At 40.0% G+C, this 27,995-nt stretch overlaps 2 protein-coding genes across 9 annotated transcripts in view; one reads left to right on the top strand and one right to left on the bottom strand.

Moving 5' to 3' along the window:
* JAM2 (junctional adhesion molecule 2) overlaps positions 1–27,995 on the bottom strand; it is a 283,683-nt gene that overhangs the window by 26,880 nt on the left and 228,808 nt on the right. The gene's annotated exons all lie outside the window — the stretch shown is intronic.
* APP (amyloid beta precursor protein) overlaps positions 1–27,995 on the top strand; it is a 283,850-nt gene that overhangs the window by 246,368 nt on the left and 9,487 nt on the right. For 4 of the 8 annotated variants that reach the window (XM_059065310.2, XM_067034957.1, XM_059065308.2 and 1 more), the window contains 4 exons: positions 9,734–9,955; positions 18,461–18,514; positions 24,893–24,993; positions 27,719–27,865. In XM_059065310.2, coding sequence (XP_058921293.1) covers positions 9,734–9,955; positions 18,461–18,514; positions 24,893–24,993; positions 27,719–27,865 — 524 coding nt within the window. The remainder of the gene's footprint in view (positions 1–9,733; positions 9,956–18,460; positions 18,515–24,892; positions 24,994–27,718; positions 27,866–27,995) is intronic. The other 4 variants (XM_059065309.2, XM_067034958.1, XM_067034956.1 and 1 more) reach the window with 1 other exon arrangement.

Genomic DNA, 27,995 nt, shown 5'->3' with positions numbered 1-27,995 from the left:
AATAGGTAAACTTGGTTTTTAGCTTTAAACTTTAGAAGATTTTCCCCCTCAGGATTGTTTAGGCTCCTGACTCCCCAGGCGAGACCAAGACTCCAACTGTGGTTGGAAATATCAGGTCATTGGCTCAAGTTCTACAAGTGAACATGAAGTAGGAGCTCTACTCTGTTTTTAGAAACCAGGGAGCCTGACTGACTTTTATCTTGGTTTCTGACGGCCATTGGTAGGTCTAAGTTGTTTGATCTGCGTTGTTTGAAAGTCAAAAGGAAATTTGTCTTGAAAAGGAACTTCTTCTGTACACTCCGTTTTAAGCGAGACAAGTGATGCTTCAGGAAAATGTCACTTGCAACAGGGAATGTTCTCACAAGTGAGGTGTAGCCATGTTTGTATCACCTTCAGGAATAGTTTGTTGCCATGAGCGCACAAAGCATGCGCCATTTAACGTCTCTGTCCAAGAAACTACTAAAGAAAAATAAACCCAGATTCAGAAGTGGAGTCTGAATTTTGAGACTGTGAGAGATTTTCAGGGTTGATAGTGTAGCTAAAAATAAGAGGACTTGACCCAGTTTTCTGGGAGGTCAAAATAAAAACTAGATTTGTGGGACAGTTTTGCTTTGTGATAATATATCTCATTTTTTCCTCATGTTGGAAAATATGGCAGCCTTGTACATTTAAATCGCTCAAAATCCAAAGCAGTCGAAATATCTTAAGTTTGACTCAGAATCGGTGAAACCTCGTGACAGTTCGTGTAGCTATCATATTTATACCAGTCTACCAGAGAAAGGGAAATCTAAAGAAGTGGGAGATGGGTGAGAGGAGAAACTGCTGCTGAGGGTGCACCATCAAAACAGGAGTGACAGGGCTTCCCTGGTGGCGCAGTGGTTGAGAGTCCGCCTGCCGATGCAGGGGACGCGGGTTCGTGCCCCGGTCCGGGAAGATCCCACGTGCCGCGGAGCGGCTGGGCCCGTGAGCCATGGCCGCTGAGCCTGCGCGTCCGGAGCCTGTGCTCCGCAACGGGAGAGGCCACAACGGTGAGAGGCCCGCGTACCACACACACACACAAAAAAAAACAGGAGTGACAGGTAAGCCTCACTTAGAGAAGGGAGCAGTGCGTGGCTGTGCATCTGGGAGCCACCTGGCCTGTCAGCTCTGCCCCACCATCAAGAAGCTCTGTGACCTTGGACTCCGGCTCTGTGATTACCTTGGTTTCTTCATAGGTAAAAAAGATATCATTAAATTCATCACTTTCCAAATCGATCCAAATAATGTATGCGAAACAGGATGCTTGTGATGATAGATGCGCAAGTATTTTTATAATATTAGTTACTAATCAAAGTGAAACGGCCACACGTCCTCCATAAAATGGTTTTTGTTCAACGGAATAGTGAGAAGGTTGCACTAGGAATCGGGATACTTGTGTGCAGATCCCAGTCGTGCTACTCGATAACTTTAAATGTATTTCTCAAGGTTGGTGTCACAGTCTGCTCAACTGTCATTGGGGGTAGTAACCCCGTTATGAAGGCTGATGTGGTCCAATGAGTTAAGAGCTATGTAGAGGCCACAGGCATGGAAGGCGTCATTGGTGCCGTGGATCTCACGCTATCAAGATGTCATAGCATGACACAGTTCCATCACAGTATTGCTGCCCTACCAGTCACACGCCGATCGACACATCCCAGCCGTGTGCAGTAATCACTTGAAGACCACATAGGTTCTGCCCCCAAATCAGCATTTCAAACAACTTCTGCTCCATTGAACTATAAGTCAGTCCATGCTTAGATGTGAATTCAGTCTTTATAGGGGAGAGCACCGCAGTGAAGTATGTCCTCTGGTGCCCTCTACTTTTTTAAGTACATTCTTTTTCTCAGGGTCTGAATAACAATGACCTGTTCGTTTCCTGAACACTGTCCTGCTCTAGCTCCTATGTAATTTCCTGCCTGACAAATAGTCCGGCAAAACAAAGGAAATTCATAACTAGTCTTTCCTTTCCTGGGGCTTTCTGGTTCAGAAAAATGTTATCGTGAATAGCAGCTTCAAGACAAGAGGGTGGGTTGGGTTTATGAACATGCCTTTGAGGTGTTTTGCAGCAAGTTTTTTTCTGGCAATATGGTGTCTTGGCCATACTCACCTTTCACACCTTGTTTCGTTTTGAGGCTTGTCTTGTAGGAAGGGGAGAACTGAGGCCATTTTGTAGTGATGCCTTTGTAGACCTCGTGGCAGTGCTCAGACTGTAATGTGCTTAAGACTCGCCTGGGATCAGATGTATTATGCTAAGTGAAATAAGTCAGATAGAGAAAGACAAATACTGTGTGATATCACTTATATGTGGAATCTAAAACATACAACAAACTAATGAATGTAACAAACAAGGAGCAGACTCAACAGATATAGAGAACAAACTAGTGGTTACCTGTGGGGAGAGGGAAGGGTGGAGGGGCAAGATAGGGGTAGGGGATTAAGAGGTAATAGGTATAAAATAAGCTGCAAGGATATATTGTACAACCCAGGGCATATAGCCAATATTTTATAATAACTATAAATGGACTATAACCTTTAAAAATTGTGAATCACTCTCTTGTACACCTGTAACTTATATAATACTGTATCTCAACTATACTTCAGTTTTTTAAAAATTGCCTGGGGATCATGTTAAACGTGCAGATTGTTTCCCTAGCTCTGGGTGGAACCCGAGATTATGCATTTCGACAAGCTCTCAGGGGATGCCCACGCAGCAAGATTATAGATAACAGGATTCAAAGTGAAGAAACTACAAAGACCATCCATCCAACTTCCCCTGATTTTAGGGATGTGGATCCAAGGCTTAGGGAGTCTCAGAGGCCATGGTGATGTTGAGTATAATGAACAACGTGGCGGCTATATGCTAAGCCATGTATCAGACATGCACAGACTGTGGTTGGAAAATTAAATCTGATCTCATCATCCTGGTGTGGGCAAAATGCCTAGAATGGATGACAGCAGATTTGTAGTAGAGCTTCTTGATGGGGGAAAAATTGCATCCCTTTTAAAAATACGTCCAGTGCAGCTGTGGCAGTTGCAGGGGTGGCATGGCGGAAGGATGCGTTGTACAGAGGTGTAATCCTCAGTCCTTTTAAATGCATAAGTAATCATTTGTTAAAATACAAGAATTGATCATGTGAGACTCTCCTGTTAGACAAGGTTGATAGGAAACTTCCATTTGGGGAAGAGGCTGCAGATAAGTGTGTCATTTTCCACTAGGAACCAGAAGAATCAGAAAATTGGGGGAAAATGAAGATAGCGATGCAGGGTCAATTCTATACAGTGGAAAAACCAGCAAGCCTGAGCATGTTCACCGGTCTCCCCATCAGAACTTTAACAGCCGTGTTTCACAGGGGAAAAGACTGAGGTTGGACCTCCTCTATGGGAAGGACGTTTCCCATCCACCCCAAAGGTGTTTAAAGGATGGAAAAGGTAGTTCAATAATTACAACTGAAGCTTGTAGAAGAACTGATTTAATGTTTATAAACTTCATTGTCTTGAAACCTAAAATATGGCAGTTAAACTTTTAGAAGGAGTTTGGCTAGTGGATTAATAATTAAAAGAAGAGCATTAGATGAATTATCCAGGATTCATCTGTTTCCCATTCATAGTCCTTTAGGAGGCCATTTCTCTCAAAATGAATTATCATGGAAGTCTATTGCTTCTACAGAAACAAAATATGTTAGTCATTTGAAGTTGAAATCACCACTGGGGATCTCTTTTGATATCGCTTTCTTTTTTTTTTTAATAAACTTATTTATTTTTGGCCGTGTGGGGTCTTCGTTGCCATGTGCGGGCTTTCTCTAGTTGCGGCGATGCACGGGCTTCTCATTGCGGTGGCTTCTCTTGTTGCGGAGCACAGGCTCTAGGTGCGCGGGCTTCAGTAGGTGTGGCACACGGGCTCTAGAGCGCAGGCTCAGTAGTTGTGGCCCACAGGCTTAGTTGTTCCGCTTCATGGTGGGATCCTCCCGGACCAGGGCTCGAACCTGTGTCCGCTGCATTGGCAGGCGGATTTTTAACCACTGTGCCACCAGGGAAGCCCTGATGTTGCTTTCTTTAAAATATTTTAAGTATTTTCAATAATAGCTAAGTGGTGAGGTGTTTTCGATTTCTTTCTCTTATTTACTATAAGTATGCCTGATATACATCCTCAAAACATTTTTAAGAGGGTAACATACAGTGGGGTTTATTGCATGTTTAATATTTGAAATTCAACATCTTTTTATTGTTTAAACTGCAGGTTAAATATTACCACCATTGAATTCAGTTAAATATTTCCACTTTAACTGCAAGGCTCATATGTTCGGGTATTACAGAAGATATTTAATTACAGAGGTAACTGCTGCAATTTTGGGCCGTATCAGTTAGCCTTTAAGAAAATAAAGAGTCTTGGGGGGGGAATGTGCCTTTTAGTTTAATACAGCAGTTGGCAAATGTAGATGCTTAAAAGTTTTGACATCCCAATATATGCCATCAAAGCACTGTAATAGAATATTAAATTAATTCATATAAAAGGATAATCCGTCGGGACCACCAACATAGAAGTGTGGTTTCTGTGTAATTAGTCTGACCACAAAGTTCAAAGATAAAGTCCTGCTCAGAATGAACAATGAAATGATCATATTTGGCTTTGAATTTTTTTTTTTATCATGAGAGGAGTTGCCTGGTGCCAATTGTGTTAACAGTTGGTAAAATCCTGAGCCCTTAATAATGTCAAGAAGTAGGTCTTAGACATTTTATGGTCACAAAATTGAATCCTACTCCAGCTAACAGTAATCCATCATTTCCACCCTCTTTTCTTCCCTTAAACCCAACAATGACCTCATTATTCCAAGTGAGATGACCAGAGGTGGTGGTTTCTAAATCTCCTATGTTAAATAGAGATAGGAAAGTGGATTTCTGCTTTGGTACCAAAAGTTTTTTTAAAGCTTAAGTGCTTCTCAGTCTGCCAAAAATGTAATGTTTGTTGAATATTTTGTTCTTTCATTTTCTGAAAATGAATATAATAAACCAGGGAAATTAACCACCATGGGGTTCTACATTTTAGCAGCCATTCGAAAGAAATTTCCTGCCAACAGTATAAAAGAGAAAAGGGGACACACCATGATTTGCTGCAATCTAAAATGCCATGCCTATTTTATGAAGCACAGATGTAAGATTTTCCACTGTGACAGTTCCCTACACTTTTTTACTGCCATGGCTGAGATGGGTACAGGACTCCCCCCAGCTCCCATGCCTGGGAAATGCCTATTTGAGGGGACAAAAGCAGTAACCATTCCATAGGGCTCATGGTGTTTAGGTCAGCTTACAAGGTAAACGTGGAAGACATTATGGAACAGTCATGCTTATAATGCCTGGTTTCTCCATTTCCTCTGTAAATGAACAGTCCAGTGATGAGAACAAGAGTGACCCTGGATAGGCAGGTGTTAAATCAGGGAGGTTGGTGTTATGTAGCCCGGGACTCGGATTTCAGCACTGATGCTACTGGCCATGCAATCTTGAAGAATCCATTCACCTCTCCTGGCCTCAGATTCATGTTCTGTAAAGGTAATGATGCCTGCGTCATAAAGGTATTGGGAGGAGAGCTGTAGAAGAGGGGGCATTGGAGATGGGCTCTAAAGAGTTGATTATAGTTTATATAAGCAGAGATGGGCTTCCCAGGTAGCAGGAATAGAGAGCAAAGATGTCCTGAGGGGAATGCATGCTCCCATCTGAGAGTAATCCAGACCGTTCAGATGTGGGATTATGATTCTGACACCAATTCCAATGTGTGGAGTTCTCCCCACACCAACACGTGATTCTCCAGCATTAGCTGAGTGTCCTACAGTTCAACCCAATCCTGATACTACTACCTGGAAGGTAGCGTCAGAGTCCACAGGTCAAGCAAGGGCTTAGTCCCACAAGACTGCCCACCCCACCCCCCTCCACAGCCAGTCTCGAGTCCTGGTTGTCACCTGGCCTTCTGATGGCCATCTGTGAATCAGAGACTCCAGCCACCTCCTCCTCAGGTTCTATTCATTTCCTAGAATGGTTCGCAGAACACAGATAAATGTTTCACTTACTGGATTTTTAATAAACCAGCAGGTTTATTAAAAAAGGATTTAACTCGGGAACAAGAGAAGGATAGGGCAGAGTATGTGGGAAGGAGCTCAGAGCTCTCCTGCCCCCTCCCAGCCCAGGACACTCCCACATCTCCACGTCACGTGTTCACCAACGCTGAAGCTCTCCGAACCCTGTTCTTTTTTTCACATAGTGTATTTTTTAAATGTTTACTTTCTGATTGTTGTGAGTGTATAATACAGCTGAGTTTTTATATTGACCGTGTATTCCGCAGCCTTGCTAAATTCACTTAATTTTTTTCTTCCCTTTTCTTATTGAGGTATTCTTGATTTTTAATATTATATAAGTTTCAGGTGTACAGCATAGTGATTCACAATTTTGAAAGCTTATACTCCATTTATAGTTATTATACAACGTCGGCTGTATTCCCTGTGCTGCACAATATATCCTTGTAGCTTATTTATTTTATACATAGTAGTCTGTACCTCTTAAACCCCTATCCATATCTAGTCCCTCCCCCTCCCCACTGGTAACCAGTTTGTTCTCTGTATCTGTGAGTCTGTTTCTTTTTTGTTATATTCACTAGTTTGTTGTATTTTTCAGATTCCTCATATAAGTGATATTATACAGTGTTTGTCTTTCTTTGTCTGACTTATTTCTCTAAGCATAATACTCTATAGGTCCATCCGTGTTGTTGCCAATGGCAAAATTTCATTCTTTTTTATGGCTGAGTAATACTCCATTGTATGTATATGTACCACATCTTCTTTATCGATTCACCTGTGGTGGACACCTAGGTTGCTTCCATATTTTGGCTATTGTAAATAATGAGAACCCTATTCTTTGGGGTTTTTACAGAGACTTCATTACATAGGCATGTTTGATTAAATCATTGGCCATTGGGGGTGAGGCTGAAAGTTCTAACCTTCTAAGTATGTTGTTAGTTCCCCTGATGACAAGCCCCCATCCTTAGGTGACCTAGGGGCTTTTCAGAAGTCACCTCATTAATGTAACAAGACACCTTTATAGGTCTCATCACCTAAGAAGTTCCAAGGGTTTTAGTACCTCTGTGCCTATAAAGACCAAATAAATATTTCTTATTATAAATCACAATATCACAGGTGTAGATAGCAAAGAGCTGTGAGCCTCAGGCTAAAAAGATGAGGTGGGCCCAGATCCCAGAGGGCCTTTAACATTTGGCGGAGGAGTTTGGGATTAAGTCATTAGAAACTGAGAAGCCGTTGAAATGGGGTGGAGCCATTCCTTAATATCAGGAAAATATCTGGGAAACAGAGGGATAAAAATTAGAGGAGGGAGAGCACTGAGGAGAGAATTATCACAAGTATCCAGGCAAAAAGTAATGATGGCTCAAGGGAGGTGGGTAATGGAAAAGGGGAGTGAGAAATGAATAAGAGGGAATCCAAAAATGGAATTAAAAAGGAGCCGTCAGTAATTCAAGTATGGGACACAAGAATATAGAGTCACAGGTGGTTCTGAAGGTTTCAAGCCTGTGGCTGGGAGAATAGTTCTGTCATGATTAGAAAATGGGAAGGCAGGAGGAGAGCCATGAGCTCAGTTTTGTACATACTAAGTTCATGGAAGATCTAAGTTAATAGTTCCAGAAAACTGTTAGAAATATATACGCTAGAGTGGGAGGGAGAAGTCAGACCCGGGGAAATACATTTCAGATTCAACCAAAAGTAGGGGGTCCTTAGCGTTTCAAGAGTGGATGGGATTTCCAAATGAAGAACTGAAGAAAGAGATGGAAAGAGATACAAGAAGAAAATGACAGAGACGAAGAGATTAGAAAAAATGAGCAGAGAGTTACTCAGAGAAATCGCAGGAAACAAGCTCAGTACCGTGTAATACAAGACAAAGAGAAAAAATTTCCAGAGGCAGGAAGAGGTTAAGTGATGGTAAATGCCACAAAGACACCAAGAACAACATGGCGCCAGGTAGGGCCAGGAGCGGATCCCGCTGGCAAAGGTTATTCATTCCCTCACAAGATGAACGTGTAAGCACCAATAATTATTCCAGAAGATCTTTTCTTTATATTCTAACTACTTAACAGTCACAAGCATAAGATTTGTATAAAAGACCCATTTAATTTATTAAAGTAGACATTGGCTAAGTTATTAGCCATTACCTATGACTCTGCAAGACATGAAAAAATTGGAAGAAATGTCATGCGGGCCTTTTATCTGTATGGGAAAGGTCATTGCAAGCATCAAATATTGAATTTTAGAATGGTACCCCAGCAAACAGATATATTATAACTCAAATTAGACTTCAGGAGGACCGATATGCTTGAGATTTTATCATTTAAAATATCTTGCAATAAAACTGACTTCATAGAAGGACATTAATCTCATACTTTAATGCTAGTCTGTCAAACTGTTTTAATAGATATATTTGAACAGAATTTTAATTTTTCAGATAAATTTTTTGTGAATTTAGAAGAGAATGTGAAGGCTAATAGTAAGATGTTACAAATCAAATTTAAATCCCGATTTTACTTTTTTCATTTTCTACATCAATAATACTAACCAATGATTGGTTTGAAATATATAAAACAGTAAACTCTTGACAGAGGTGTGATTGGAAAGTGAAAAGTTCTGATTAACGTTATTGTTGATAGCACACATGCTATTTAGAAGTCTCTAATGTTAAAAATATGTCACACGGAAAAACCTCGTGAATCTTTGGCCACATAACAGGAGAACACAGATCTTGTGATACTCAGTTTTTAAAACGGCAGTTGCACTCAATACAGAGTTATGTTCCCAGCTCTTTTTTCCAGTAAAAATGCATTTCAATAATGAAATGTGTAATTTGGGAATTTTCACTGGTCTACAAGAACTTCGGATAGGTTGATTGTGTTCCATAAAGTTGATTTTGTTTAGTCAGTCTTAAAAAGGGGTAACTGATAGTAGTTTTGCAAACGAGACACAGCAGAGTAAGACAGGATAGTTGGTTTGAGAGCCCGTGAGAAATGTTGGCAGGCGGGGCTGTTTATCCCACAGAAGAGAAGGCTGGAGCAGAGCTTCACATGTGCAAAGCCAAAACTGACCGTCTTTTGTTGCCTCAGAACATATATCGTGCAGCACCTGGGAGCCTTTGAGAAAGACAGATTTTTTTCAAGGCAAAACAATGAGAACTGTTGAAGAATGGAGCAGGCAGGCGGCCCATCACTTACGCTTTTCTTGTCCTTACACATGTTCATGGAAAGACTAGGGATTCGCTGGATATGTCCTTCAGCTTGAAAGAAACTGTACCTTGCACACTGCCACCACTCCACTGCAAACACCCCGCCAAAGCATGCTCTCCATTCCTCTGTGATCACAGTAGACTAGGAGAGAATGGCCATTTACGTCTCAAGGTTTTTCAGCACTGGGGGGGAGTGGTGCAGCGGGTCAGAGCATCAGCCTTGGTCTAAGCCACTCCACCTGGGCTCAAATCCCACCTTGGGCATTGCTAGCTACGATTTTGTGTAAGTGGCTTGGAGATGATAATGGCGCCCACCTCGTGGCTGTAAATAAGATCATGCATGTCAAGTGGTTACAGTCGTGCCTGGCAGACAGCAGATGGTAGCCCCTGCTACTCCTTCTATTGTGATTGTTGCTGTTACTCACCAAAGACATGGCTTTGTTTTGTTTAGATGAGCTGCTTCAGAAAGACCAGAACTACTCAGACGATGTCTTGGCCAACATGATCAGCGAACCAAGGATCAGTTATGGCAATGATGCTCTCATGCCATCTTTGACTGAAACCAAAACCACTGTGGAGCTTCTTCCCGTGAATGGAGAGTTCAGCCTGGATGATCTCCAGCCCTGGCATCCTTTTGGGGTCGACTCTGTGCCCGCCAACACAGAAAATGAAGGTAAGAAGCCCAGGAGGGAACAAGAACAGTCTGGTGTGTATAATCTCTCTCATGTTCTTAAGGGGTGACTTTTGATATGAATTTTTTTTAAAGTGCTTTCTCACTGAGAGGTATTTTGTTGCTTCTGGAATGAAAGCACAATATTCAATTAGTGTTTATGAGACAGTGGCCTAGAATGCACACCTTTGAAGAAAACAGACATGTGATAAAACTATGGAAATCACAGTTCACTCAGTGGAGAGAGAAGTTTTTTTTTTTTCCTTTTTTGGCCACACTGCTAGGCTTGCGGGTTCTTAGTTCCCCGACCAGGGATTGAACCTGAGCCCTCGGCAGTGAAGGCACAGAATCCTAATCACTGGACCGCCAGGGAATTCTCAGAGAGAGAAATTTTGATGGGGCCTGCATAAATGGAGGTTGGAAAGCCACCAAAATAGTCTTCATTGGTTATTTATTCTAGTGCATTACATTTCAGATCACATTAAATGTTAAAGGCAAAGATAAAGAACCACTTATGTCATGAAATGTAATTTTGCTTAAGAGTTACACAATTCTGTGCTTGGAAAGTTAAATATAGGCAGCTGTCAAAATTAAAAAGCACATTGACCTAAATATTTCTTCCTATGATAATTCAGGAAAGCAAGATTTTCTCTGTCAACAAATTTGCACAATGGATTATGTACTTTTCATTCACAGGGATTTCTTAGCAGAAATTTTCAAATAATATCTGCTTAGGAGAGAGAATTTTTTAGTTCTTATTCCATATCATTTTACATGTTCAGAGGTATAAAATTTTGAACATAGGAACACCTTGATTTCGAGATACTAATAGCTTGTTTTTCAAAAACACATAGGATTTTTTAAAATAAATTTATTTTATTTTTATTTATTTTTGGCTGTGTTGGGTCTTCGTTGCTGCACACAGGCTTTCTCTAGTTGCGGCGAGTGGGGTTTACTCTTCACTGTGGTGACTTCTCTTGTTGCAGAGCATGGGCTCTAGGCTCGCGGGCTTCAGTAGTTGTGGCTCACAGGCTCAGTAGTTGTGACTCGCGGGCTCTAGAGCACAGGCTCAGTAGTTGTGGTGCGTGGGCTTAGTTGCTCCTCGGCATGTGGGATCTTCCTGGACCAGGGCTCGAACCTGTGTCCCTCCCCTGCATTGGCAGGTGGATTCTTAACCACTGTGCCACCAGGGAAACCTGAGAACACGTAGGATTTTATCTGTTATTTTTCTTTGTTAAAGAAGCAACTTTTGACAGTAATATTGTGACAGTAATAAATAAGGATATATGTAGTATGGATACCTCAAAATACAATCACTTACTCCCCAGACTAAATATAAATCCAATATTAAACCATAAGAGCACTGGAGAAGCTTTTTTTAAAGAACCATTGCAGAAAATCTTTATATGGACTGTTTTCATAACATGAGTAATCACCCCAAAGGTGTTTCATTAATTTGGAAAAAGGTACCTTCTAGTAATAATATCAGACCATAAACAGCACTGTTATTTATAATATAAAAATAATTAAGACTACCATTTATAAAAATAGTTCTAACATAGAGGAAAAGAATTTAAGGATATTTATTTATCAAAGAGCTGGGTGACTTCCCTATTAAATTGTATTATTACTAGAATGCTAGTTTTGTCATTTTTTTAAGATAAATACATTTTGGTCATTTAAAATCCTCATCAAGGCTTCCCTGGTGGCGCAATGGTTGAGAGTCCGCCTGCCGATGCGGGGGATTGCGGGTTCGTGTCCCGGTCCGAGAGGGTCCCACATGTCGCGGAGCGGCTGGGCCCGTGAGCCATGGCCGCTGGGCCTGCGCGTCCGGAGCCTGTGCTCTGCACTGGGGGAGGCCGCGACAGTGAGAGGCCCACGTACCGGAAAAAAAAGAAAAAAAAAGTTAAAATCCTCATCAGTCAGTCTCTAATGAGAATTTTTTGTGAAAAATGTCCAATATCATTTTGTAAACTGAACACACACAAGATTTCTTCTTTTCCTTTAGGATACTGGGTTGTTTAATTGATGGAGAAATAGGTAACATGCATGGAGTCTAACAAACTTTGGTAGAAAATTGCAGTCCTTAATGCCCTTTTTATACCAAATAATGTTAAATGTGTAGTTTGTCATTTATGTTCAAGTTTTAGCTTTTTATGGAAAAATTTTAATATATAGATTATGCTCTATTTTTATTAAAAATTGCCTCTGACATTGAGAACTTATTCATCTCCAATGTGATTCTAAAATTATAATTTATAAAGAATTAAATATCAATTTCTTATAATTTAAGACCTTTTCACATGTCTTTTAAATATATTTTTTCCATAAATGAAGTGTTCCCATTTAATATTTTCCATTATTTATTGATTTTGGAAAAGTAGGATAAAACGTACTTTAGAGTTTACCTTAATCATTTTTATGATCACACACATACAAATAATAGAGGATAAATCTGTACAAATTGTAATTTGTACAATTTGTACTACAAATTTTACTACAGATCTGTACTACAAATTGTAATTTATTTATGGTAAAATTTATGGAAAGAGATTTAGAAAACTAACAACGTAAGCTAAGTTAGCATCAGAGTAAAATTAATTTACAGACATTAATGTGGATGTTTGGTGTAATATTTGGTATTTCCTTTAGAAATGTGAACTGTGCAAAGTTTAATGAAGATAAAAGACACCCCAGCCCCTGTTTTATGTTAACTCTTCAAATTTAGTGACTACAGTGAAATGCAATGAGCTTGACACCACAGACCACAATAGAGAATAGCAAAACGTTATAAACATTCCAGAAGGTGCTTCACTTCCTGAATTTCGGAATTTCCCTTTCTCTGTCAAATCTTGAGAGCTCAACTGCTTTATATATGAATATCAGCCTACATGTTTCCTTGGTGTCTTTAATGAGGTAAATTTAGCTTTGCATTTATCATATTAATAGTATAAGTAATACTACAGTTAAATAAATCTGCTCTTATATGCCCTAAGCATTTTATCTTGACTTTATGTGTACTCGTAGGCATATATGTGATCTCCACTAAAAATTATATGCCTTCTAGCCATATTTAAACATGCTTCTTATGTTAAAATTTTTAAATAGTAGCCAAACTGATCCATTTTGTTTAGGAAAAAAAAAATGGGATGAATACTGACTGTTCCTTTTACGTAGAAATATAAAAAGGAACTATTTCCTTTCACTAAAGCCGCTTCCTGAAATCCCACCCCTGATGCCATTGGCAGCACTCTCAACTCTTTTCCTGTTCTTCTGCCCCTTAACAATTCCCTCAAATCAAACAAGAAACAAGGAAGTGTTGGTACAAGTTAGAAAGCAAGCTGTGATTTTTTTTTTTCTCCTTCTCTTGCCAAATAAAAAAAAAAAAAAAAACTGGATTTATCCTGGCTTTCCCCAAGGTGATCAGTTTTTGGAAGGTCAAGAACAAAAATGGTTTGGAGATACCCCAGAACAGCAATGGACTGAACACACACCCCAGGGCCCTTGAGTATTGCCAAGATAGATGCCCAGTTGGACACAGTCCGTGACTGAGTGCCTCTGGATCCCTGACCAAGATACAGCTGTTACATTGCCTAGGGCTCATCAAAAGAGCTAACTAATATTCTTGTTAAATAAGGGTGTTATTGACAAACAGCAAAATCTTACATGAGAGTATTGGAGGCAAAAATATTTAAGATCTCAGAGCTTGCGTTCTGGTTTTCACCATCATCAGACCACCACTCCTTTTATAACATTTTGAAAAGTCTCTCTAACAATGAATCTTAAACCGAACTGAAAGAGTTTGGCAGGGGAGTCGATACAATGGATGTAATTTACAGTAAGTGTTTCAACAAGTGTTCAGGCTTGACTACCAGTGGAAACAATGGCAGTGAGGTGTTTGCCCCCTTATGGATGTGACAAAACAGATGCAGACTGATACAGGGGCCCTGAATTAGTTTTTCTTTCTTCATTTTATCCAATGGTGAGCTCCAGGAAGATCTACAGTAACAACTGTGCAGAAATGCACTGTGTTTATATATAAAGCTGAGTTCGGTTTTGGACTCACATAATCGTAAGTACATAAATGTCCAGCAGGAATTTAGGAAGCTGTGTAGGGTGCAGGACAATTTTTATTCATGTGGGATTGCCCTGTGCATGCCATCTAGCTTCCCTGGTCCCCAGCCACTAAAAGCCAATAATGTCCACCCTCCTTCTCCCATCATAGTGACAACCAAAAACACCTCCACATTCCCCACCATCCCATGCTACAGAATGATGTGCATCAGAGTTTAAGTTCCAGCGCTGTTACGTGATTTGGGGCAAGTCACAGAGCCTCTCGGGCTGCTTCCTAGTCTGTAAAATAAAGTTGGTAATAATTGCTAACTCAGAGACAGGGTGTGAGCATTAAATGAGATGGTATGGAAAACTCTTAGCAAAGTGCCTAGAATGTAGTAAATGTTCAGTGGTAGTTTTTTGTTGGTTGGTTGGTTTTATTTTGTTTGTTTGTTTGTTTGTTTTTAAATAGAACCAGATATTAGAGAGGTTTTACCAGCTTGTCTCAGACAGTCACCCAAACAGTATATCCTTAAAATTAATGAATATAACAAGCCGTATAATAGTCCTAAAATCACCCTTTCTCCCCATCTTCCTCTCCCCAGAGCCTGTTCCTTGTTAATCTTACAGACATGTGCTTGCACACAAAGCTATTGAAAATATCTAAAATTCTCAAAGGATTTCCTTTCATTGTTCATGCAATCCTTATCATCATCAGAGCTTCGAACGCTTACCAAAAATTTGTTGTTTTTCTCAAGAACAATCAGTCAAGTCCACAGAGCGCGTCAGACACCCAGGCATTCTGTTCATTTATATTGAAAAAATAAGCATATCACAAACACAGTTTTCCAATATTTTAGGCTCTTTGACCAGCTGCGATTTGCCTTCAGGGATTTTTTATTCTGTGGTTTTCTGAGCCACAAAACTGAAATGGCTAAACCGAAGTGAAGCTGTTGTTTATGAAGTTGTTCTCGTGGATTGTGAAATCATCTGGCTGAAAACTTTTGTGCTGATAGCATTTGTGTTTGCTCTGCATTTTCATGACTGCCTGACCAGGCCAGCCTGACGGTGAGGAAGAATGCAGTGGCAGCCAGCAAGTTTTTGTGGCCAGTAGTCAGCTTGTCTGTGTATAATGCATACGCAAAACACTCTAATATTCTTCAAGAGGCACACTAGGTCTTGTAAGATTGTATTGTGTAATTGCATCGTTGCATTTGCCCTCTGGTACAGTTTCACTTAGCCGTAAAGCAGCAATGAACAAAGCACTTTAAATGGGGAAATTGAGATTAAATAATGTCTTTCATCAAACCTGCAAGCCAGGGCTTTTCAGGCCCCTCTTATCTACGAGTAAAACTGATTTCCTGCTGATTCCTCCATCACCGTAGGCCTGATGGGGAGGGGAGGTTGTGCTGGGCAGCATTTAGCTTAGAACTGGTCTATTACAAGGAATGCCCGAGCTAAGAAACTCGAAAGTTCTAGCGCTTCCATCATTCTTTCTCTCTTTTTATAGGGGACTGTTTGATTCACAGCTGCTGATGGCAGTAGAATAACATATTTCTGCCTAAGTTTTATTTTAACTCTTTAAGACAATCTGTTTCTAATGTTTAATTTACTAAACAGCCAAAGTAACATGTTTTGAACACTATATTGAAGTTACTTGCTGGTTCAACAAGTAACGGTCCATTTGAAAAATTAGGAAGTATTTATTTTGGATTTGTTTTGAACACTATATTGAAGTTACTTGCTGGTTCAACAAGTAACGAACGGTCCATTTGAAAAATTAGAAAGTATTTATTTTGGATTGGGAAGTAATGCATTCCTTTTTCTTGTCCATGTATATTCTTTTTTGCAGTGATGAAATTATCTTTTAATTATTGATGTCTGATCACTGAAGACGAGTTACTTATTTTTTGAATATTTACTCATATTCAGTCAGCCTCACACTGTTAAAGCAGACTAAAGTTTAAGTCACCAAAATTATTATTGTTTATCTTCCTAAAAAATATAGTTTTATTACTGTTTTCAAATAATACATGCACCTTGAAACAGAAAGGCCAGGGAGATTTATAGGAATGATCTCCTCACCCAGAATAAACTAATGACAGCTTTTTGTGGTAATATCTTTCAGACCTTTATCTATGCGCATTTGATGCGTTTCCATATTCCCTTGAGTAATTATGGAATAGGGCTTTATCATTTGTAAGGGTCTTTGGCATACGTGTGCACATTTGAGCCCTGGAAAAACCCAGCTTCCCTGTGACAAAACAGAAGCTCAGAGAGGAGGTATGCCCAAGAGCGCAGAGAAAACAAGTGGTGGCATTAAAATGGACCCTGCGACTAGACTGACTACCACCTCTTCCGTCCAAATTTAAACCACAAACTCAACTGCTTTCCCCTGAGTGGAATATAGTTTCTACTGATTTAACCATTGATGAAGGTAATCACTTTAAGTTACTATTTTGCTCTGTGAGTCTGCTTTGGTACATTCTTACCTTCAGCTGAAGCACCATTTGGGGCTCTTGTCATCAGGAAGCTCTCAAAAAGTACAATAATCCTGCCGTTAACACCATTTTATAAGGAGTAATAAAGTCCCTCACTATACGCTGTTGCGGATGGGAAAAAGGATGAAATACAGAGAAACAGTATTGTTCACATGTATTCGTGAGTTGTAGAAGGAAGTATGTCTTCACCTGATATGTGAATAGAGTGCTAGTCATACTCACAATCGTTGTCATAGAATATTTCATAAGTAGGATATTTAATAAATGCAGTTTTATAATATTTGAGAGTTTTTGAAACAGATTTTTTTAATTTTTGGTTCCTCATTACAATTAGAAGATCACCGTTATTATTTCTATTTTACTTATGAAGAAACAGCCTCAGACGTGATCATTTGCCCCAAGTCGCCTGCGTTGCAGATGTTGGGTTTAGATGCCTCCGCCCTCCTTTTCTCCTCTGTGGTGCTGCCAGGCTGCATGATCAAGGACCAAACCACCTTTTTCTTTGGATACATCCAAATGTCTTGGTATTCTCAGCAACATTATTTTCTCCTATTTTGAAGACTTGGCTTGCTGCCACTTTCTTCTCCCTTCCTGTTCCCTGCTAACGTGTGGCATATTCAAAATCAACTTGGGCTTATAATCCCATATTTGAATGCCCGGGCTGCGTGCATCAAGTAAGCTGTATGGTCTTACTGAAATTTTTGATCCAAATGCCATCCCATCGAGCACACCTTCTCTTCCCATGGACACCTCTGCTCACTTTTCCTTACCTTCTTACTTTTATATTTCCCAGGCCTTACCCAAGAGGCTTTTTTATCCTCCCTCATGGCTTCACTGGCCCCTTGTCCATTGTTTATCCTAAAAGCTTTGTTTCTTTCCCTTGCCCGTTTCCTTCAAAGACCAGGGTAAGTTCAAGTTAATATTTTCTGAGAATCAGAAGCTCTTTGGAAATACCAGCTAATGGTCAAGAACAGTGGGCACTACTGTGCTGACTGCAATGTTTTCTCTGGGTCACACCCAGGATACTCGCAAAGGAAAAATTGTGAAAGTCGACAAATATGAAAGGAAGTATTTGCACTGCACACATTTCAACTCTATGTCATCTATTAAATAGAAACCAGTCTTTAAAAATACAGAGAGATGGGCTTCCCTGGTGGCGCAGTGGTTGAGAGTCCGCCTGCCGATGCAGGGGACGCGGGTTCGTGCCCCGGTCCGGGAAGATCCCACATGTCGCGGAGCAGCTGGGCCCGTGAGCCATGGCCGCGGAGCCTGTGCTCCGCAACGGGAGAGGCCACGACAGTGAAAGGCACACGAACCGCAAAAAAAAAAAAAAAAAAAAAAAATACAGAGAGGGGGGAGGAAACTCTGGTTTACCTCTTCTACCCTCAAACTGGGAACAGATTTGATTCGCTAAATGGCAGATTATGTGGTGAAATGTTCCTCTCCTGATAAATTCCTATTTGCATTTCTCCTGGCTATTTAACGGAGTCCTTTTGTAGTTAATTAACTGTAAAATAAAATAAGATTTTTTAAAAAGAGATAAGATTGGATAGTTGTAAAAGAAGGTATCTTTAAGATTTTCCACTGCGCTGGGTATAATGTATTTTATTTCTAATCAAAAGCCAAGAAACTATTTCTAAATTCGCTGAGAGGAAAACCCACACTCCCAGGCCCTCTTCTTTGATGTTGCCGCGTATCTTATCCTGGTGAGCGCATTTATGAGAAAACTAAGGAGTACGATAGGCACATCAATAGCGATAAGCCTTTTGAAGTGGTACCCCTCCCATCCTTGATGCTCAGGATTAACTGACTGTGGTTCTTTTCTAGCTGCTTTTTTTTTTTTTTAATAACTTGTGTATTGCACATGCTTTTCCTTGCGCTGTGTTCAGGAGCCACGACTTACCATCTCGATTTGTCTTGTTTGCTTTCCGTGTATCTTGCTTCCTGTGCCCAGTCGAGCCTGTTGACGCCCGCCCTGCCGCCGACCGAGGACTGACCACTCGACCAGGTATATCCCGGTGACCCTCCGCCCCTCCGCATCTCGCGCTTGCGCAGACGCAGCCCCTTTCTTGGGGGTTAGCCTCTCTGAATTGCAGATATGGAGAAGCAGGGTTTGAAATGACCATGGAAACCAAACTCTTTAAAACTCCCCTTTGCTTTTCCTTACACTTCATTTCCCAAGTTCCTAATTAGGTGATCAATTTCTTTCTTTCTGAGCATTCCTTTTGAAACAATAAAAAGGAGCCCTTCCAACGTTTGGTTTTTTTCTTTTGATTTTCTGGTGGAGAGGGTTCTGTAGAGCCTGTTGGTCCTCAAGAATGGAAACCTACACAGATGCAGACTCTAGCTGGTGACGACCTGGTTACTGCTGGAACATCTCATTCTTTCTTTCTTGTTTGGTATCCGGATGGTCCGTTTCTCACTGAACTGGGCTCAAACTTGAGTCACTTCCTCAAGTAGACATGAGTTCCTAAAAATACCAGAATTGGAATATCTTTAGAGCCCAGAAATATTTCCATTTTATCTTTTGTGGGTTGTATATACTTATTCTTGATGAGTGTCTAAAACACAGCAGAGGTATGTGCCTAATTTTCCATACAAGTTCTTTATTTTTTATACTACTTAAAATTCCCATTAACACTGATACGGACACTTCCTTTTTTTGGTAGTTTCCCAAGCATTAAGAAGAAGCACACTTTCACCTTCCTATGTCTCAAAGTTAGCTTTAAGAATAATGTCACACCCAACAAAAGCACATACATGCCAGGTTTTGACCCCATGCACTACCTCGCCCAGCTGATAAGTACTCATTTCTTTCAATGAATCAAAAAGAGAAGTTACTGAATTGACAAATCTATATATATTCTGTGGAGATTTTACTCCCAACAATGCAAACCTACCCATAAATGTTTTCTTCTGTATCTTCGTAATGTCCCCATGCGGTCATGTAGGAACAGGGCATTAACCTCATATGGAGATGTTAACACAAGGAGGCTGACCTTTGCTCCCAGGTTGAGATGCAGTCAGCAGTGGGGCCAGGAGCAGCCCCTGCCCCTCTCTGCCAGCACAGGCTCAGGTCTCATCAGCTTCTCACCACAGTCACTGACGAGAAATTCAGAGTCTGCCTTGTGGCACCTTCATGGCTCTGCGCTATAATTAACAGGGCAGCGGGGGCAGCGGAGTGACACATCTTGACAGCCAATCTCCTTGATTCTATGAATCTCTTTCTGTAGGGCTTTTCCGAGAAATTTAAATTATAGTAAGTCAGACCCAGTTGCAGCTCTTCTAACATCTTCCTTATTGCCTGTGTCACACAAGTAAATTTCAAGGAACCAGCAGTTGAAGCATCCCTGGCCTGCTCAGCTCACTGGTAGGGCCCAAGGCTGAGTGAGGGTCCGTTCCATTCTAACTGCAACCGATACCAGCTTAGGTTGGGCCTTTTTTTTATGGCACTTCCTACTTTATTTTTAAAGGAAGAGATGCTTTTCATCTACAAGCATGAAATGTGAATTAGAAGCGCTTGTTCAACCAATTTTATTAAGTTGCTACATTTTATGTTCCTATTGAAATACCCAGGAAGAGGTGACACCACTGAAGTAGATTTTTTTTTTATTTTAAAAAATCGAAAATGAAAAGGACTTTTCCATACATTCTTAAACAAAAACAATTTGTTTTAAGGGAAGAGCTTGAGAATCCTTAGAGGTAATACACAGATGGGAAGAAGCTCCTTCTACAGTCTTTGTGGTAACAATAGCAGCAGCTCATTTTGATATTTCACAAAGACTCTCCAACTGCTTTGGAAGTTCAAAAGAAATTAAGTAATAAGGCCCCTGTTCTCAGGAGCTTGAATAGAAAGACCACACTTTGTGTATTGAGAAAGATGAGATGGAATTCGAAAGGCACGGAAAGACAACGTAACATAAAGTGTATGTTTGTGATGTTTGTTTGTGATTTGAGCAGATGGGACATTAACCAAGGGATGCGTTAATCAGGGCACTCGCTGGAGATGAGCTTTAAGATAGGTTTGGGAAGGTTTGGGGCACATCCATTGTCAAGAGGGGAATGTTCTATACAGATAGATGAGAGAATGGCCTGGGCCAAACTTCCTTTCTTATACTATTGTAAGGCCTGGGTTCCCGAATAGAAGAGGGCCATAGCGGGGAAAGAATGCTCAGCTAGGAAGTGAGGGTGATTCCAGCTAAGGTATGTTTATGAACAGTCCTATTTGCTGCATATGTCTTAAGACGTACGTATGCTCTATATTTTTGTGCTTGTAGTGAGTCTTTCGAGCATTTGGACCAGTTTCCCCCTGTGTTTTCTAGCATTACTTTCAGTTCTTCACCATCACACTTTATGAGACCACGTGTTGGAGTCTAATGGGCTCAATTATATCATTAGATTTTCCAAACTTAGAAACCCTTTCCAGGATTGTCACATCATGTTATTCAATTGATGTCATTGTTTTTTAAATAATCACTGCTGTCACTCCGAAACAAGTAAAGAAAGGGCTTTTGTATAATCACAACTGAGGAAAATGACTTCTCCTTGACTTCCATATCTGGAATAACAGGGTACAGTAACTTCTAGAATGTAGTGTCAAGGAAGGAACACCGTTAATATCAGTGGTGATTTCTAGGGACGGTGACCATTACAGCTACTCCCCTGGGCTTATTTCCAGAGAGAAATAGACTCTGAAGGACAAGTAACACCATTTGACCAGAATAAAGGAGACAAATACAGGCATACCTCGCTTTATTGCTCTTCACAGATGTTGCATTTTTTACAGACTGAAGGTTTGTGGCAACCCTAAAGTGAACAAGTCTCTTGGCGCCATTTTCCCAAAAGCATTTGCTCACTTCATGTCTCTGTGTCACATTTTGGTAATTTCGCATAATTTCAAATTCTTTGTTATTATTATATTATGGTGACCCGTGATAGTGATCTTTGATGTTACTATTGCAAGATTACGACTAGCTGAAGGCTTAGATGATGGTTAGCATTTTTTAGCAACAAAGTATTTTTAATTAAGGTACACACATTGTTTTTCAGAACAGACTACAGTATGGTGCAAACATAGCTTTTATATGCACTGGGAACCCCCCAAAAATATTATGACTCGTGTTATTGCAATATTCACTACATTGTGATGGTCTGAAACTAAACCTGCAATGTCTCTGAGCTCTGTCTGTACATTATAAGGCTCTTCACAGGGTGGAAAGCTTACCCTTTCCACTATAATTTTAACCACACTTCTCCAGTCCTAATAAAGGAAACCAGATCCTTTGAGAAAGGTTTCTTGAAGGACATGCTTCCCTTCTTGCTGAGAGCCTGATGTCAGAGCTTAGAGAATGAGAGTCTGGCGTCAGAGCTTAAAATGGAATCAGGACAACTCAGAAAATGCATGTGGTAAAACTGTAAGTGAAGGTCCCTGCAATTCATTGAAAACTTCTCATCACTGTATGCAGTTTCAGCTTATTATCAATGACATTTTCATGGTGCAAGCTTATTAATTTTTTCCCCTTTTAATGACATTTGCTTAATATATGGAAAGGCTTTTCAGCGAATGACTATACATGCTGTACAAAAATGAACTAGGGAGAGCTCTTTCTGCTGAGAGTCCTGCAAACTATTGTGCTATAATTAATTATCTGTTCTGACTTGCTACATGAATTTGAAATTTTTTTGACTATTAAAAGTCATCTTCGTGTCCTTTCAGAAAGAGTGTGGGTTTTTCTAGAAGGAAAGACTCTTCAAGAGAGTTTTCTTAAAATCTCAGAAATATAATTTTAACTATTGCACTGTTCGATCCTGATGACAGAAAGAGGGTAAGGTATAAAGAAATCACTTTGGTTCTAAAGGGACCTCAGGTTTAAAAGGGTTTGTAGAAAGATAAAAGTATACAACTAATGAGAAATAAAAGAGCATTAGTATCACAGCCCAATAAACATTTGTGTCAGGAAGATTAGAGGTCAGAATAAGATGAAACTTATTAGAAAATGCTAATCATTTTAAAGCAAGAACATAAATAAGAATAGAGAGCCCTACAGCTCTTGGGATGGGGTTAGGGATCAGGGGACGGTCAGTGAGTGGACCAGTTAAAAGATGAGAGAGAATGGGAAACTGTCCCACTTTGATTGTGCTTCTGTCTTTCATGTGTATGTTAAACAGGATGGTCTTCTGTTAAAGGAAAGGAAAGTCCAGGACAGGTGAAGATGAGAAAACAAGGCACTAGCCCTTTGTCGTAGTTATCTATTACTATGTAATAAATAACCCCATAACTTAGCAACTTAAAAACAAACATTTACCTTCTTATAATGCATTCCAAGGATTTCGAACATGGTTTAGCTGGGTGCTTCAGGCTCAGGGTCTCTCAGGAGGTTGCAATCAAGACATCTGCCACAGCGGCAATCATCTGAGGGCTTGAAGTTTGGCTAGGGCTGGTGGGTCTTTTTCCAAGATGACTTGCTCACATGGCTGTTGGCAGGAGGCCTCAGTACCTCACCCTGTGAACTTTTGAGTGTCCTCACAACATGGCAGCTGGATTTCCCCAGACCAAGTGATCCAAGAGAGAGAATACAAAGGAAGCTGCCTTGTATGACCCAGTCTCAGAAGTCATACCCCATCACGTGCCATATTCTTTTTTTTTACTTTTGCCATATTCTAACAGTGGAAGCAAGTCACTATATCAGGTCTACACCTGAGGAAAAGGGAATTAAATCCCACCTCTTGCTGGGAGGAGCATACACAAATTTGTGGATATATTTTTAAACTACCACACTTCTCTACTCAAGTCCAAGTGCCCATAAATCATGGGCTAGGAGAACTTGAGGGCAAGATCGTAGAACCCCTCTCCCTGATCTTTGTGGACCCGGTAGAGCTAGGAATATAGGGATAAGAAAACATAGTTGTGACAAGCAGAAAGGAGAGAAGACAGCATCACAATCTACATGCCGGGTGGAGACTGACGTTGATCTTGGGTCCATTTTCCAATAGGTTATTAAATGGAAGCTTTCTGAGCAGTTGGCCAAGAATCAGTGATATGTCACAACCAGCATGGGTTCCCTGGATCTTGGATAATTATCCTCTTTTCTCTTTGTGTAGACTGTGCTGGTAGACTGGCACGTCATACGCTGTGGACATTGCTTTTCAATTTCAGCAAGATGTGTGACAAGGTTCACAGCAGCTTGTAGACAAGGCGTAAGAGTTGATAGACCAAAAGCAGGAAATCAGGTCCCATGGGAGCTGAAGGAACTTGGTAACATGTAGCCCGAGGAAGAGAAGAATCAGCAGGAACGTGATGCTTCTCCTTGGCCATCTGATCTGTAGTGCAGAAGGGAGAGTTAGGCTTGCTCTGTGTTGAACAGAGTGGAAGTTATAAGGAAACTGATTTTGGATTAATGTAAGAAAGGCCATTCTAGTAGACAAAGCCGTCCAAACATGGAGGCAAACTGATAATTCCTCTCTGTTTAAGGAGAGCTGAGAGTTTACCCCTGGGTGGGAACACCAGAGAAGAGATGATTTTAGAAGCCATTCTCATCCTGAAATTCTGACTTTTGATATTTAAATGCTGCAATGTGGAAACGATATTTATACTTTGTAATTTCACTTTTTGTTTTAAAAATTACTTTGCGTTTTGATGTTAAGCTTCAAATTACTATCTGAAAAATTAAATTCATTGTAACAATTAGTGTAAGAATCATATAGCAATTTATAGAGAAAGAAGAGTTAGTACGTTAGAAATTCTGTTAGTCCCACAGAAGCGTTTCTCAAAAATTATGTGCTGCAGTTCTTTACTCAGCAGATGAACCATTTGCATTATGTATCTGTAACTAAATCACTTCACTAAATAAATGATATGATTTTTAGAGTGCTTCACTGCATAGATGCACGAACATAATTGGAACAAAGTCCTAAAGTAGCAGTTTTGTTCTGCCAGGTAATTAATGCTCATTTTTAAAGCCTTTTATTATTTTTTCTGAAGGAATGAGAGCACATGGAAAAAGACATATAATAGGCTAAACAATAAGCACCTAAACCAAGCGAGCAAATATTCTAGGAGCAAATCCTTTCCGGCCACCCAACTAGCATTTAACTTCTGTTTTTTTTCCCCATTAAAAAATTATAGCATGTATTTAAAGGCAATAGAAGCCTGAAGTGCAAATTTCTTAAATCTTTAATTTATTTTTGTTTAAAATAGGTAGTGGTTAAGGATTTAAATATAGGTTGTCATTTTTCTGGAAGAAAGTCATTAATCTATTTTCCTCTAACTTCAGGCCTAGAAAGAAGTTTCTGTTAGGCTTTGTGTTGTAATGTTATTCTTTATAGATAAAACAAATGGACTGGCCTGCGTATTTGGTTATGATGTAATGCTTATGGTATCATGCAGGTTCGGGGTTGACAAATATCAAGACGGAAGAGATTTCAGAAGTGAAGATGGATGCAGAGTTCCGACATGATTCAGGATATGAAGTTCATCATCAAAAATTGGTACGTGACATAATCTACCTCTTCGGGCCACTCTGTCTTGCCAAATGACTTTCGTTCCTCTTGGGTCAGAAATCCAATTAAGGAAAAGATTAAAACAAAAATAAAACACTTGCCTATAGGATCATCATGAAAACGTGAAGAAAAGAAAAAGAAGCTCTTTATATAGTAGTTCTTTAGGTCTAGAAAGCAGCTGAGCCCACGTTGGGCTTCAAGTGAAATTACTTTGTATTCCAGCAGCCATTTTAATTAACTTCCTGTCTGTTTTCCAGGAAATCAGGTTTATAATAGGTTTGTGTGAAGGATAGAAATCTCAAATAAAACACGTGTAAACACTACTTGGGTTCACAGAACACGGCCATTGGCTTAATTTCACATTTGTATCTCTTCCCCGGGGCTTCGTCGCCTCTCACCCCTCCTTTCTGTTCCCTCCCCACATTTTAAATTCTGGGACTCCCTGGGGGTAGGTAGAGGGGTAGGTGAGCCAGACTGCATTAAGTTCCCGGCAGTGTGTTCAGCAGGAGGCTTGGGCAAGAAAGACTGTGGCTTCCTCTTCAGACAAAATTACCCTTTTTCCCCCCCAAATGTTGGAATTGGAGTAAATCAAAAGGCACCCATCTCCCTTAAGGTTACATAAAAACCTTTACCGAAAGCTTCAGATAAATCAGTCCTGCATTATGCTAGGGGTCCTCCCGTCTTAAGAGTAAATAAGCCAAGTAAGTGGCTTAAATTAATAAAGAAGACAATTTTGAGTGAACAAAAGTGGTAATCGAATTCTGAAAGCAGTAGTAATACTTGAGAAAGACTCTCTCAGGCACTTACTTTGTTTTTGTTTGTGTGTGTGTATACATGTGTTTTTCCCTTGCAAGGGGAAACTGTCTTTCACTATTCATAAATAAAATTTGTAAATCCAAGTATTAAACTCCAACAGAAACCCCTGTAAAGTACAGTGTATGCCTCTTTTCACTCTAAACAATTGAGGCAAGTTCAAAATTGACTTGAGATTCAGATTTGCATTTTGACTCCCATAATCTTTTTGATAAAAGCACAGTGAACTTTCTGAAGCGCGGTTTTCGTTGGCAAGTTAATCCAGTGTCAGTTACTATAGAATCAGGGGCACTCTTGATCTGGCTGGTGCTGAAGAGGTGAATAAACACTTGTGGAATCTGTTGAGGATTTGGGAGCTGGTGGGGCAGAGAGCTGAAGATTAATGTGTGGATTTGCGTTTTCTGGTGCCTGTGTCATAAAAGCCCATCTCCGCAATTACACTAACTCCTGTAATACGACCGACCGTGACTAATGGCAAGAGTAGCCGTTAAGAGAATCAGCTCCCTCTACTGAACTAGTTGATGAAATAATGTACTATAATGAGTGCAATGAATGTTACAAAATTACAGTATTTTCTTAAAGACATAGGAAGATGTCCAGACTTGCATTCATTTCTGATTACCTCATACTTTCATCGTTAGCTAATTAATGATTCACTTTTTAGAAATATGTTGAGTTGAGCATATTTGTTTAGAAAGGGGCATAATTATGAACAGTTTCTAATTTTGTTGCAGCTATACCATAAGTAAAACTCTTTTAGAAATTCGCTTTATTTGCTGTGTTTCATGTTGCCTTGTCAGACTGCTAGGATGTTAGTTCTAGCCATGACAATCAGTCATTTTACTGTCTTGAGATTATACTAAAAGAATTATTTAGGGAGCTGTTTTTATTAATTTACACAGCAAATGTGGTATATGTTCAGTAGTAGTTGGGCCAGATGATCTGTCATAAGATCATCTCCTTACATAAAAAAATGATAAAAGTTGCAGTGTGTTTTTATAATTCCATTCAAGTCAAGTTGAAAAATAATGACTTGCGTTTATAAACAGGATGGAGGAATGTAGTGTGATAAATTTATCACTGAAGAAATTTCTTCTTTCCAGTATTCTCTAAATTCTTTTCATGTTTAACACAAATAAACATCAAGAATAAAACAACATTTTTAGTTGAGTTGCCAGAGACAACATAGTAAGAAAGCGGGTGTTAATGTGTGGCTATTAAAATTCCTATCTTGTTGCCTACTACTTCTCCCGTTTGAAATAAGTGCCTTTTAAGCATTATGCTTCTCAAGGTTAATTAGCGTCTTGCTGAATTATTGTGGCTGAAAGTAGGTAACAAGATGCCTTTTTTCTTCTGTTTAATGCCTTTGTTTCAGGATGCTTGTTCCTATGTATTAAAAATGTCCCTCCAAGGAAATGAGGGCATCTATAGTTTGGAAAAGCACCTAAGGCATAGCGGTCATGCGTCAGGTCTCCCAGTTTAAACCTGCTGTGACTGGGAAAATACTGACCTCCTTTCATAATCACGATCTGTGACTTTCCAGTTTTTGATAGATCTGAGAGCTGCCGTCCCCTTCTTACAGAATGTTCCATCTGTCAAAGGGTTTCAGGTCCCTGCAGGCTTCTGTTTTGCCTTTCTAGAGACATGTGGGGAATGGGGGGAAGTGGACTTTCTAGGACTGGGGAAGCCACATGTTGTACACCATTCTATAGACTACAGATGTCATTCTTAGTAAGTAGAATGTGGGTTTTTTTTTTTTTCAAGTACGCACCAAGTAAATGAGTGACCAACAACTCAAACTTATGGCATAAAATATATACCGAATATACTGAAACTTTTCACATACCTAATCCAGGTATCTCGCGCAATTACAATCCTTTCTCTTGCGTTTGTTTTCAAGGTGTTCTTTGCAGAAGATGTGGGTTCAAACAAAGGTGCAATCATTGGACTCATGGTGGGCGGTGTTGTCATAGCAACAGTGATTGTCATCACCCTGGTGATGCTAAAGAAGAAACAGTACACGTCCATCCATCATGGTGTGGTGGAGGTAGGTAAAGGTGGCTGCATGTTTGCAAGTGGGAGGTAAAGGCTACGAAGAAAATCTTGCTGGGTGTTAGACGAAGAATCATCCAGGTATCTCTTCTTTGAACAAACAATCCATATTGCTGCTCAAGTTG

The sequence above is a fragment of the Kogia breviceps genome, chromosome 5 (genome assembly GCF_026419965.1).
Source record: "Kogia breviceps isolate mKogBre1 chromosome 5, mKogBre1 haplotype 1, whole genome shotgun sequence".
NCBI lineage: Eukaryota > Metazoa > Chordata > Mammalia > Artiodactyla > Physeteridae > Kogia > Kogia breviceps.
The sequence above is the reverse complement of the archived record's forward strand: the minus strand, read 5'-3'. Positions and strand labels throughout refer to the sequence as shown.